The following is a 14,380-nucleotide window of genomic DNA, read 5'->3' on the forward strand; positions in this document are numbered from 1 at the left end:
CATTGAATATTGGTCTTTTTTAAGGAAATATAGTACTTTTTGTTGCATTTTTTGTCCTTTTCTTTTAACCAGCGGCGGTTCCTCTATATGAGCAGAAGAGCACGTGAACACCTTAAAAACCAACAATAATCATACATATTACTGTATTAATATTATTACATCTATTACTTTCCAATGTGTAATGACGTTCCTACATTTTTCGTCTCGAGAGAATGTCCCGTTCGTGTGTCTTGTGTCTTTAAATCTCCATTGGACAGATTGACAGCAGCTCGCACAATTTTTCTCTAGCAGGGTGAAATTGCCTGAGGCGAGAATATTTTCTGGTTTGTGACAATGGTTACAGTAGCTCTGCTCGCACAGGTCTGAACGTGCTAGTGACAGAGAAACAGAGATGCTCCATCTCCCTTGGGTCTGGCATCCTGTTTCTTTCTCCCTCTTTCCCGTTTTCTCTCTTTACTCTTTCTTTTCAAAATACCGATACGCGGGGGGCTGATTGTTGTCTTTTGTTCAGCAAAGTAAGGAAAATACAAGCTGCATTGATGCGTATTGAAATTTGAACCAGTAACACTTGAAGTTTGGAGACGGATGTGTGTGAAATTGTGTGTTAAATTAAAAGAGGATTAAAACATTCCTCCGCACCATGACAGAAGACCGATTAAGTACATTGGCTATGTTGGCAGTGGAAAAAAAGTTGTTAACGACATCAGAGACTTCAATAATAAGTTATGCATCTCTCAAAACTAGGCGCATGGAGTTTCTCTACAAATAAATCTAGATCTTCAACACCATCTACAACAGCAGTGAAGGTGAGTCCTATGAATTAATTTTACCCTACTCTACTCTTGTTTAAAGGTTTTAATTTTGGTTTATATGCGTAGATTTGGTACATGCATATTAGAAATGGTTTATCTCTGACGTGTGACTCAGCTATACGAACACCAATCCAAGAAAGGCACGAGCCGCCACTGCTTTTAACGGCCTTTCATTTACGTTGTGGTCGTAGTCCTTATTCGAGAACCTACTGCAGGTTACTTACGCAATTTGATTGCTTCATGCAGTAATTTTCCTTATGGTTGCATCAGCCTTGACTCCTGATCACGTGTGTTAAGTGCTTCCCCCCTTTCAACGCAATAGAACAAATACTGCAGCCGCAGTGCCCGCAGTCAGCATTTTATTGTACCTCACAAGTGAAGAAATACAAATAGTAAAATAGACAACGCTTTATGCAACAGTTACTGTCATCCTCTGAGGAGTTTAGTGCTGAGAGGAATGCGGTTCCGACTAGTCTAGCGCGGTACTGGAGTGGGAGGGAACAGTGACAGCGGCAGTCTGGAAGGAAGTACAATCATACTGAAAACATTCGCCCAATTTACGAGAGCAGTATGCCTATTAGTTTTCTAACGTATTTTTGGCGAGATAGAGATACAAGTATTGTAGAAAATTTTATTATTTATTTATTCATTCTGGTAAAGTTAAGGCCATCACACCACCAGAAATACAAATACAATAAAATAAATAAAAAGAAAAATCATAATACAACTACAATAATATATACATACATACAAATGGCTTTTAAGGAACCCGAAGGTTCATTGCCGCCCTCACATAAGCCCGCCAGCGGTCCCTATCCTGTGCAAGATTAATCCATTCTCTATCATCATACCCCACCTCCCTCAAATCCATTTTAATATTATCCTCCCATCTACGTCTCGGCCTCCCTAAAGGTATTTTTCCCTCCGGCCTCCCAACTAACACTCTATATGCATTTCTGGATTCGCCCATACGTGCTACATGCCCTGCCCATCTCAAACGTCTGGATTTAATGTTCCTAATTATGTCAGGTGAAGAATACAATGCGTGCAGTTCTGTGTTGTGTAACTTTCTCCATTCTCCTGTAACTTAATCCCGCTTAGCCCCAAATATTTTCCTAAGCACCTTATTCTCCAATACCCTTAACCTATGTTCCTCTCTCAAAGTGAGAGTCCAAGTTTCACAACCATACAGAAGAACCGGTAATATAACTGTTTTATAAATTCTAACTTTCATATTTTTGGACAGCAGACTGGATGATAAGAGCTTCTCAACCGAATAATAACACGCATTTCCCATATTTATTCTGCATTTAATTTCCTCCCGAGTGTCATTTATATTTGTTACTGTTGCTCCAAGATATTTGAATTTTTCCACCTCTTCGAAGGATAAATCTCCAATTTTTATATTTCCATTTCATACAATATTCTGGTCACAAGACATAATCATATACTTTGTCTTTTCGGGATTTACTTCCAAACTGATCGCTTTACTTGCTTCCAGTAAAATTTCCGTGTTTTCCCTAATCGTTTGTGTATTTTCTCCTAACATATTCACGTCATCCACATAGACAAGAAGCTGATGTAACCCGTTCAATTCCAAACCCTGCCTGTTATCCTGGACTTTCCTAATGGCATACTCTAGAGCGAAGTTAAAAAGTAAAGGTGATAGTGCATCTCCCTGCTTTAGCCCGCAGTGAATTGGAAAAGCATCAATAATATAAATGAAAATAAGAATCATACTATAAAATTTAGTGATTAGTAGAATTGAATTAAATTTGGAAAGTAATCAATTTAAATATACTGTACTACTGAACTCACTTGAGAAGTAAAACTACTTGATTTGTATTTTAAGATATCACCAACAAATGATTTTCGCATGGCATTTATAGGAATCTGTTTTTCACGATACCAATCACACATATTCTAAAATTGCAATAGAATAAAACCAAAAACTTTTTCACAGCATGTTTCCTTAAAAATGACTTATAACGGTGAAATATTTAACATGAGTAATTCATATAATATTAACATAGCTAACATCAGGGAGATGTTTGAGCAAAAATTACAACAATATATTTAATATATTAATAACAAAACCATATAGGCCTAGGCAAACAATATGTATATGAAATATTCACACACTACTACAAACTGAAGACTGCATATTTTTGGACGATTAATACTTCCCACTCCGCTTGGCTCGGCTTGGCTGTAGCAACAAAAGAATCTACCTGCAACCCCCCGCACCGATGGCAAGAATACCTCAGGGCCAGCGCTGAACTCGTTGGAGGAAGACAGTAGTGACAGAGTTTGGTGACAATATATTTTCCACAGATGGAAGTAAGCTATACTATTTTATAAGTTGTGTGAAATTAAAGAAAGTGCAGATGCAGCCAGATATATGGTGAAAGCAGGCAAGGAAATAAAATCATTTCACACAAAAATGGTTCACATAACATGCACGGCTCTTGCTATTCATACAGTGTATGAACAATGCGAGTTTTAATCTACATATTACTCTGTGAAACGATTTATTAAATCTACATACTTAGACTTCACCAAACAAAATTTGATAACACAATCTCAAGGGGAAAAATGGAACTCTCTGCATCATAATCCACAGTTAATTCCCGATTTACCACGAAAATCGTCTGTAGCTGCATTTAGATTGGCAACAGGCCATGACTGTTTGGCCAAGCATCTGCATAGAATTGGAATATATCAGTCCCCTAACTGCCCATTGTGCAACTCAAACCAAGAAATGGATTCGGAACACCTCAAAATCTGTGCTTCAGTGGCTGGCCATGACAATATCTTTGAAAAATATTGGAGTGCAAGAGGTCAAATGACTTTATTGTCAAACGTCTGGCATTAGAAAACAACAACAATTAATGCCAGTTAACAATTTGCTAAAACATGTAGGAAAAATTGGACAAGAAGTCAGAAAATGAAAACGGTATTGGAAAACAACATTGGGTACCAGTCAATGTGTAAATTCGAGAAAGTTCTGCAAAGTGAAAATTTCGACTTCATTGCTTTTGATTAAGATTTTTCACCAGGGGACCTTGATCGTTTCAAGTATGCACCATTGACGTCAGTTGAAGTAAAAAGGAATTATTATTATTATTATTATTATTATTATTATTATTATTATTATTAAAATCTTCGTCCTTTTTAAATTTGTGTCAATTTCTTAGAAATTTAAGGACATTTTATCGGTCATTTTTTTTGTGATTTTTAGATCATCACCTTCCAAGCCCTAATCATCACCGCTTCCAAACATATGGAATCTCCTGTGTTTATGAGGCATCAGAGCTGCCACAGATGTTCCTCACGGTCTGTTCAAATATTGGTAAATAAGCTAGAGATATCGATATGCCCTTCAGGTTCTCACTCTCCCCCTGACGGGGACATAAGTGAGATGAAGGTGACAATACCAGTGAAATGCGTCCAAGGTCCAGCGCCAAAAGGTACCCAGCATTTGCTTTTAATGGGTTGAGGGGGCGAAAAAAAAAAACACACCCCCCGCGCAAGGTGCATTAATTTTAAGAAACAGAATCTTTCGGTTGTAAGTAAGCAAAAAGTCAAATGTCATTTTGGTATTTGAATAACAGTTTTGCCGAAAAAAATAATTTGTGTCTAAAGTCTGAATCCCATTTATGGTAAAACTACTGGGTATTGAGACGTATGAGTGGTAAGATAGCAACATGAATAACAAGTCGAAAAAAATATTCCTTTGTCATTTCTTCAAAAAACACTTCATTTGCGTAATAACAATAACACACAAAATTAACTGATTAAATTTCCGTGACACTGTAAATGCGTTTTCAATCAGTTAATTTTGTACGTTATTATTACACAAATTAAGTTTTTTTTCGAAGAAATTACAAAGGAATATTTTTTGGCTTGTTTTTTGCATTGATATCATACCACTCATATTCTCAATACCCAATAGTTTTAACCATAAATGAGATTCAAACTTCAGACACAAATTATTTTTTTTTCGGCTAAACAGCTATTCAAATACTAAATCACATTTTACTTTTTGGTTACTTACAACCTAAAGATTCTGTTCCTGAAATGTATACCCCTTTCAATGTATATATATATATATATATATATATATATATATATATATGATTTTAGCTTAAATAGTAGTAGGTATAGGTCCATGTCTGGCCGCGAAACAAGGTGACCCGAGTTCGAATCCCGGTTGGGGCAAGTTAGCTGGTTGAGTTTTCTTCTGGGGTTTTCCCTCAACCCAATACGAGCAAATGCTGGGTAACTTTCTGTGCTGGACCCCGGACTCATTTCACCAGCATCATCACCTTCATTTCATTCAGACGCTAAATAACCTGAGATGTTGATACAGCGTCGTAAAATAACCCAATAAAAAAAAAAGTAGTAGGTATTTACGTAAACGAACATAGAACAACTGATTTATGTCAAATTGTCTGAAGGCAAATTGTCTGTGGGTACCAAAGCTTAATTTTGTAGGTTTTTAAATGGTGTATAATCATTCGAAAACCATACTAGCATGATGTATTATGATGAATATTAGACGAACCGTTAAAGTAAGGAATGACTTAGTTATTTCATTTTACTTTCGAATCACGACACCCTCAACAACAAACTTAAATTGGCCTACTCAAGACTCGCTAAATTATATCCGCTCCTCATCAAGAAATCATCTCTAAAGCTACAAAATCGCATGCTACTTTACACATCTCTATTACGACCTCTACTGCTTTATGCCTGTCCTGTCTGGGGAGGAGCTGCAATAAGTGGAATTAAACACATCCAGTCATTTCAAAATAAAGTCCTACGAATTTCACTCAATTCTCCTTGGTTTGTCCGTAACAGCCAACTACACAGAGAAACTGGTATTGACACAATCAAACAGTTTATTCATTCACAAACTAAGAAGTTCTATAATAAAAGGTAAAGGTATCCCCGTAAGATGCCATGAAGGCATTTGGGGGGCATGGAGGTAGAGCCCCATGCTTTCCATGACCTCGGCACTAGAATGAGGTGGTGTGGTCGGCACCACGCTCTGACCGCCTTTTACCCCCGGGAAAGACCCGGTACTCAATTTTATAGGAGGCTGAGTGAACCTCGGGGCCGTTCTGAAATTTTGGCAACGAGAAAAAATCCTGTCACCACCTGGGATCGAACCCCGAACCTTCCAGTCCGTAGCCAGATTCTCTACCAACTGAGATACCCGGCCGCCCAAGAAGTTCTATAATAACCTAGAAAATGTTCAAGGCGCCATCCACTACTCTCTCGGAAGGAAGTCCACATTTCCCACCAGAATCAAGAGCCGACTTCCAATGGACCTCATATTATAATCAAAATTTATCATCACACCAACCTATGTAAATAATTATTTATTAACAATTATTTTTGTTCATTGAGGAGCCCAATCTAGGCTGCCCTCAATTCAGTGTCATGTATTGTATTTATATTTTTTAGAAATGATCTGTATAGCGCTAAATGCGCTGATCGATCAATAAATTGTTAAAAAAAAAAGTTTTTCGAAACAGTTGTAATGATGAGAGAGTGAATTAAACTGGATCGGAAATGGTAACAATTAGTGTCCTATTTTAAGAAGTTTATTTTACTGACAATACTGAGAAAAACTTGTCACGACAGTGAAACTTGGAAATCGAATCTTGATTATTCAAAAAACTAAACGAAACACTGCATTAAGGCTATATAGTACTGATCAGTCAATTTCTAAGAATATATTACTAATTTACAAGAGAAGGTTGCGAAAGAGGGTAATTATGTACGCAAGCAGCAATAACATACGAAGATTTCACATTTTTCTTAGAGTGACTGATGTAGTATACAGAGTGTTTCAAATGTGAGGGTCAGCAATTTACAAATGGATAGCACAAACTAACAAGGTCCGATACACATTTGTCGAGATAATGCACATTTTCTGTAACAAACAAAATTTGATAACTCAATCCCAAGGGGAAAAATGGAACTCTGCATCAAAATCCACAGTTAATTCCCGATTTACCACGAAAATCGTCTGTAGCTGCATTTAGATTGGCAACAGGCCATGATTGTTTGGCCAAACACCTGCATAGAATTGGAATATATCAGTCCTCTAACTGCCCATTGTGCAACTCAAACCAAAAAATGGACTCGGAACACCTCAAAATCTGTGCTTCAGTGGCTAGTCATGATAATATCTTTGAAAAATATTGGAAGTCCAAGAGGTCAAGTATGACTTTATTGTCAAACGCCTGGCATTAGAAAACAACAACAACAACATTTTCTGTTGATGATTTCTCGATGACTGAGAGCAGACGTCAGACATTTCTAAATGAATTCTACCTACAGCAGGTGTTCAAAATGCTGTCCATGCATCTTCTCTGTATTGAGCTGCGAATCTTCTCAGACAGTCCTGGATCATTCCTTATTTCTGAAAAGCACGTTAAGTCCAAAACCGCAATTCCTGAAGTGTGTTGGCCTCAGAAGTGTAAACCAGGCTTTTTACATGATCCCAAACACAGAAATCTAACCAGATTTAAATGTGGTGATCTAGGAGGCCACAGTATAGGCTCTCCTCTGCCTAAGAGAATATTGCATTAACGGTTAATTTGGGGACCAATATTCATTGGAGCTCTTTTGCTTCTTTCAGTTTGTACTTTTCATTTATAAATTATTGTGGTGTAATAATCATGATGAAGATCTGGAATACATTCTTCTATACTGTCCATCCATAACCACAAAAGAAGTAAATTAAAATCATCAGTACCAGCTGCAGAAGACACAGCCCTGCAGTATATATTGACTACACCCCAACTCTGGCTACTAGCAACAGGCATCTATAATGAACACCAATCAAAATATCCTCATTTCTCGTGCAAAACAACAACTGAATAGACTACAGTGGACTTTATGTTGTCAGCAAACAGCTGGATACATTAAGAAGATTGATTGATTCATCTATAAATTATTGGCCATCACTTTTGAAACATCCTATATATGGTAAACAAGCATACTCACAAAAAAATGGAAATCACGATTTTTCATACAATGAAACACAGGAAAATAGACATCACATATTAATACATAGGCTATATAAATTATATTACATAATATGGGTAATGATTTATGCTGAAATTATACAATTCTAAGAGTTAACACTTTAATGGAATGATTAACGAATTTCTTTATTGCAAGTCTTGAGAGTTGTCCGTAAGTAAGTATAGGGTAGAAGTCCGTCACATAGACCTACTCCATTTTAAAGCAAAATCACAATCTTAACTTGGACTTAACACAGAATCCATACTACTTGCTTACTTACTGGCTTTTAAGAAACCCGGAGGTTCATTGCTGCCCTCACATAAACCCGCCATTGGTCCCTATCCTAAGCAAGATTAATCCAGTCTCTATCATCATATCCATTTTAATATTACCTTCCCATCTACGTTTCGGCCTGCCTAAAGGTCTTTTTCCCTCCGGCCTCCCAACTAACACTCTATATGCATTTCTGGATTCGCCCATACATGCTACATGCCCAGTCCATCTCAAACGTCTGTATTTAATGTTCCTAAATTATGTCAGGTGAAGAATACAATGCGTGCAGTTCTGTGTTGTGTAACTTTCTCCATTCTCCTGTAACTTCATCCCTCTTAGCCCCAAATATTTTCCTAAGCACCTTATTCTCAAATACCCTTAACCTATGTTCCTCTCTCAAAGTGAGAGTCCAAGTTTCACAACCATAAAGAACAACCGGTAATATAACTGTTTTATAAATTCTAACTTTCAGATTTTTTGACAGCAGACTGGATGATAAAAGCTTCTCAACCGAATAATAACACGCATTTCCCATATTTATTCTGTGTTTAATTTCCTCCCGAGTGTCATTTATATTTGTTACTGTTGCTCCAAGATATTTGAACTTCTCCACCTCTTCAAAAGATAAATTTCCAATTTTTATATTTCCACTTCGTACAATATTCTCATCACGAGACATAATCATATACTTTGTCTTTTCGGGATTTATTTTCAAACCTATCTCTTTACTTGCGTCCAGTAAAATTCCCGTGTTTTCCCTAATCGTTTGTGGATTTTCTCCTAACATATTCACGTCATCCACATAGACAAGCAGCTGATGTAACCTGTTCAATTCCAAACCCTCTCTGTTATCCTGGACTTTCCTAATGGCATACTCTAGAGCAAAGTTAAAAAGTAAAGGTGATAGTGCATCTCCTTGCTTTAGCCCGCAGTGAATTGGAAACGCATCTGACAGAAACTGACCTATACGAACTCTGCTGTATGTTTCACTGAGACACATTTTAATTAATCGAACTAGTTTCTTGGGAATACCAAATTCAATAAGAACATCATATAGCCTAAAACTTCTCTCTTAACCGAGTCATATGCCTTTTTGAAATCTATGAATAACTGATGCACTGTACCCTTATACTCCCATTTTTTCTCCATTATCTGTCGAATACAAAATATCTGGTCAATAGTTGATCTGTTACGCCTAAAACCACACTGATGATCCCCAATAATTTCATCTACATATGGAGTTAATCTTCTCTAAAGAATATTGGACAAAATTTTGTACGACGTCAACAAAAGTGATATCCATACTACATAATGATAAAAACTATTGTTGACATCTAAATTAAAACTATAAGCCTTATATATAATTAAAGACTTATTGAAACTTTAAGCAAATCAACATTTTCTATTTAGGCCTACATTTAAATTTGTAAAAATACTACAGATAGCAGGCAGACTAATTTTATCCAAAACTTAAAACAATACAACATACACGACCAACTTAAAAGTCAAACATCAAAACATAACGCAGTGAATTTAACATCAATATGTGGCTTTTTGATAAAACTACTGTCCTATAGGCTTGGATATTTACCTTAATATAATATGCATGCGATAAGTTAATTTCGGGGCGCGCTTCCGAACAGGGGCAGTGTAATTTTTGGTCCAGGGAAAATACTAGGAGAAACTAGCCAACAGGTATTTATTGGTGATTTTGGAAGTGAAAATAGTTGAATTTGTACTATGGGATCTTTCTGTGGAAATTGAGTTGTAAATGTAACGATATAGTCTATCTGAAGGAAGAAAAGTTGTTGGAAAATGTAGTAAATTACATTTGAAATGACTGACTTGTGTTCTTATTCTGTAATTTACTATGTAGTAAAGTAAAAGGATTAAATTCCAATAGTCATCTGTAACAACAACAACGTTTGAAATGAGTGGTGCGTCGTAAATCAAGTCTTTATTCGCTTCTTCACGTTAGCAAATTTTCCTCTTACTTCGGTTCATCGTTAAACGAAAAAAAAAAAAAATCAAGATTCTTCTTATTCCAAATACTCTGTTAAAAATATAATGCATTTAACAACACTATCTGGACACACCCAGATATCAACCATCATTGTTTATATTGTAACTGTCAAATTACCTTGTTGAATCCTGGAGGAGAAGATGAGGCGGTACCCAGAATTTTACTCGCAGAGCAAAGCGGTGTGGTGGAAGGCCCACCACCTGCCGTTCTATAGGATTGCGTAAATTGAGCCACAGTTCTTCACCTTTTGCTCCATGGTACTTAAGGCCGAAATAATCCGACTCCTTGCTTATACCAAGGCAGTGGCACACCTGACAAATATTTTGGCAACTTTAAAACCAACCTTGACAATGGTACAATAAAATGATGTTCTTCCTAAAATAGCACAGATAGTATTTTCACACTAGGCCTATAAGAGAATTAAAGAAATATATATTTGTAAAATCAGTAACAAATAACAGAAAATTACCTTTTCTAAGCATTCTTGGCCTTTTGCCTTTGGATCGACTTCAACTTCTAATATCACAGAATTCGGTTGACTTACAAGACACCACATATTCGTTCGATTAGCTAGCCAAATGCTAGCACAACACTTTCATTTTATAAACGAAAAAATGTTTATTACTTCGTTCACTGCAATGTGGATTTGGAACAACCCAAACACACAATCCCAAAACCATTGTCTGTCAACGTCCATCAGTTTATTAGCAGACATGAACAATGAATGTCCACAGTTCCGACTTTTTCCACCGTGCACTTGGTGGCGTTATTGCATAACACACATAACGTTCATTGGTCGAAGGATGAAGATAGCCCTGCCCCCTTGATGCGGTAATGGGTGCGCAGGGGAATAACAGATATCTGAATGTTCCTATTGTATTACAATTAGTTCTCGCAGTTGCAGGTCCAGTTTGATTGCTATTATTTATCCCCGCACACTTTCAAACAGCAAGGGAACGTGACAACCAAGTGTTGTGAACGTGACTTCTGTCATGGCTAAGAAGTGTTGTTTACCTCGTAAAATTGTTCATGACCTATTATTATATGAAACACAGTTTGTGTTAATATAATAGATTTAGTATGTATTGGAACTTATTTATATTTCAATAACACATGACATATAGGAACAATAAACGCATAAACGTCAGCACTCCTAGACAAGAACTTACAATACAAAGACATTGTTCCAGTTCGCACTTCAAGTTTTCCGCTTCCCATTACGATCGCGTGTAACATTGACAAACATCCTTCAAACCTGGAAGGGTGGCCATGCAGTAATAATAATATACTAGGATTGTTAGGGTAAATTTGCTGTGACTTTGAAAATAGATGAGAAAAGAAGCAATTACGTAGCTACAAAACAGTATAATTTGTTGCTTGCGCGCATAACCAGGGTTGCCAGATCAGGAATCCAAGACAGGTGATATACTGCGTTACTACTAACGTGACTACACATTTGAATTGATTCAATTTGAAATACAACTGATTTTATTCGTTTTATGTATTTCAACTAATTATACTGGGCCTAAACTTTTACTTTTGTTATGTTTTTCCTAGATTATTAAATTTTCTTAGAATTATTGATAGAAGTCTGGAAAAATAATGTCATTATTACACCTTATTTTGTTTAGAAGAAATGGATGATACAGCATTTAAATCCTATCAATAATAAATCAACTTCCAAACAGACTAAAGAATAAAGATACCAATTCTATATAATATAATACCTAATGCATACTATAGTATTATCCTTTTTATTTCAATTCAACTCCATAGAAGGCGCCAGGCGGCATTAATGACCAAAAGTTGAAGATCTAGGGTTGAAGCAACTTTGAACATAGGTTGGATAGGATCAAAGACGTTGTAGTTATATATCGGATGGGATCTTGAAAAAAAAACGAAGAAAGAATTTTAGAAATAAATAATTGATTAAATGGCGATCTTACTCGTGTTAATTGTTACAATTGTCACAATTAACACGAGTAAGATCGCCATTTAATCATTTATTTATATTCAAGTGTTAAAAGTAGTGTACGAAAGATTCAACATGGATTTAGAAATAATTTTGGTATAGAAATGAGCAACAATAAAATAAATTGTTTCTTGTATGGAAGATTGATAACTGGGCAACTTACTAGTGTTATATATTTAAGCACGTGGGCTTACAGCTGTTTCGGTATATACACAGCTGTAAGCCCACGTGCTTAAATATGTAACACTAGTAAGTTGCCCATTTATCAATCTCCTATTAATAAGTGTTAAAAGTAGTGTACGCAAGACTCAAGATGGTTTCTTTTTTTATTATATATATATTGGCATTTCGGGACAAATCCAACTCGCACCATTAAAACCCAGAACAATCCTGGAAAATCAAGGACGTCTGGCAACTCTACGCATAACACTATAGCATTATACATGTGGTAATTTTAAACAAAACTGCATGCAGATTTATTATTATGTGCTGTATACATACAAGAAAGATCTACATTCACCTCTATTTTAATTAACTGAAACAAACTAGAAGACACACTTCCCTTATGCAGCGCGGTCCGAATGTTCGTGGGTTCGAATCCTACTTCGGACACACAGGACAGAATATTAATAAGGGACATCCACCGTCCCTTATTAATGTTCTGTCCCGTGTGTGTCTCAGTGGAGGCTCCAACACTTTGCTGATTCCAGACTAGGGGAGGCCCACAAATGTGTGTCCATAGAATCGTGTCCTTCCCCACAGACATTGGTACCTATGTAAAACCTATAGCAAAGGAGGTTCATGACCAATGAAAAAGACAAGAGACGAACTAGTCTTCGGCAGTGAACAAGTGCGATCTGTTGGATTGCATTCAAATACTGTGCTGAAGAAAGTGCGTCTAAATATTTTACTTTAGTTGTAAGCTGATCATAAAAAGTTTAACTAAAGAAACGAATTAAAATTAATGAAGGGCCTGTCCTTCGTTTTCAGTGATATTTACATCAGCCTAAAAAATACTGGCTCTTTCCTCCAGATCTCATCTCGCTAAAAAAAAAATAGTATAACTCTTGCCTTGTTCCACATCTTAAGGGGAAGACTCCACTGAAAATCATGAAAATTTTTCCAAATTTTTTTAGCTATTTCACTTATTCAGAATTTATATTTTCATACCCCAAATGGATTCAGCTCAATTCTGATTACAAATTATCGTATGTTTAAATTAAGGCTGGAAGGGGGCGTGGAATTTAAAGAGCTGTCAAAATTGTTTTCCATCGAAGAATTCTTTTTTAAAATTTCTGATTACAAATCTTGTAACTTTTTGTTGGCTCCCTGAAGTTACTAGATGAATGTAGCGGAGGAGAATATTAATTTACATAAATATTCATTTTATTTTCAAATCTATTTTTCTGTGTTCATTTTTGTTGATTCAACACCAACTTTCTTATGCCAAATATTAATCAATCCTGATGAAATTTTTACTGCAAGTATTTATGAGGTAGCTGCATGTTTCTATGCATTTATTTTTTGAGAAATGCTGCATTAAGAAAAAATTAATAAAATAAACTAGCAGCATTTCTCACAAAATAAATGCATGGAAACATGCAGCTACCTCATAAATACTTGCAGTAAAAATTTCATCCAGATTGGCATAAGAAAGTTGGTGTTGAATCAACAAAAATGAACACAGAAAAATAGATTTGAAAATAAAATGAATATTTATTTAAATTAATATTCTCCTCCGCTACATTCATCTAGTAACTTCAGGGAGCCAACAAAAAGTTAATTTACTAGATTTGTAATCAGAAATTTTAAAAAAGAATTCTTCGATGAAAAACAATTTTGACAGCTTTTAAAATTCCATGCCCCCCTCCAGCCTTAATTTCAAAAGTGTTAACATACGAGTATTTGTAATCAGAATTGAGCTGAATCCATTTGTGGTATGAAAATATAAATTCTGAATAAGTGAAATAGCTAAAAAAATTTGGAAAATTTTTCATGATTTTCAGTGGAGTCTTCCCTTAAAGCTTCACTGCTAACGTAAGATCTGTCGAATACAGTAAATGAAATGGAAAAAAGACAAAGATCCTTCTACTTCTGATTATTACTTTATACGAGGGTTGATCCCTATGCTGTAGTCCTGACACACTTATAGTTGAAAAAAAAATCTTACTTCATTTTTCCATATAGTCCCCTAGAAGATTATGCACTTCTCCCAACGTTGCTCTAACATTTCCACAGCTTCCTGGAATAAGGGAT

At 35.9% G+C, this 14,380-nt stretch overlaps 1 protein-coding gene across 1 annotated transcript in view; it reads right to left on the bottom strand.

Moving 5' to 3' along the window:
• dnr1 (defense repressor 1) overlaps window positions 1-10,897 on the bottom strand; it is a 92,476-nt gene extending 81,579 nt beyond the window's left edge. The window contains exons 1-2 of the mRNA XM_069819942.1: window positions 10,622-10,897; window positions 10,270-10,463 (exon numbers count right to left, since the gene is read on the bottom strand). Of these exons, the coding sequence (XP_069676043.1) occupies window positions 10,270-10,463; window positions 10,622-10,708 (281 nt within the window). The 5' untranslated portion in view covers window positions 10,709-10,897. The remainder of the gene's footprint in view (window positions 1-10,269; window positions 10,464-10,621) is intronic.
• Between the last annotated feature and the right edge of the window lie 3,483 nt (window positions 10,898-14,380).

Source organism: Periplaneta americana, chromosome 3, assembly GCF_040183065.1.
Source record: "Periplaneta americana isolate PAMFEO1 chromosome 3, P.americana_PAMFEO1_priV1, whole genome shotgun sequence".
Taxonomy (NCBI): Eukaryota; Metazoa; Arthropoda; class Insecta; order Blattodea; family Blattidae; genus Periplaneta; species Periplaneta americana.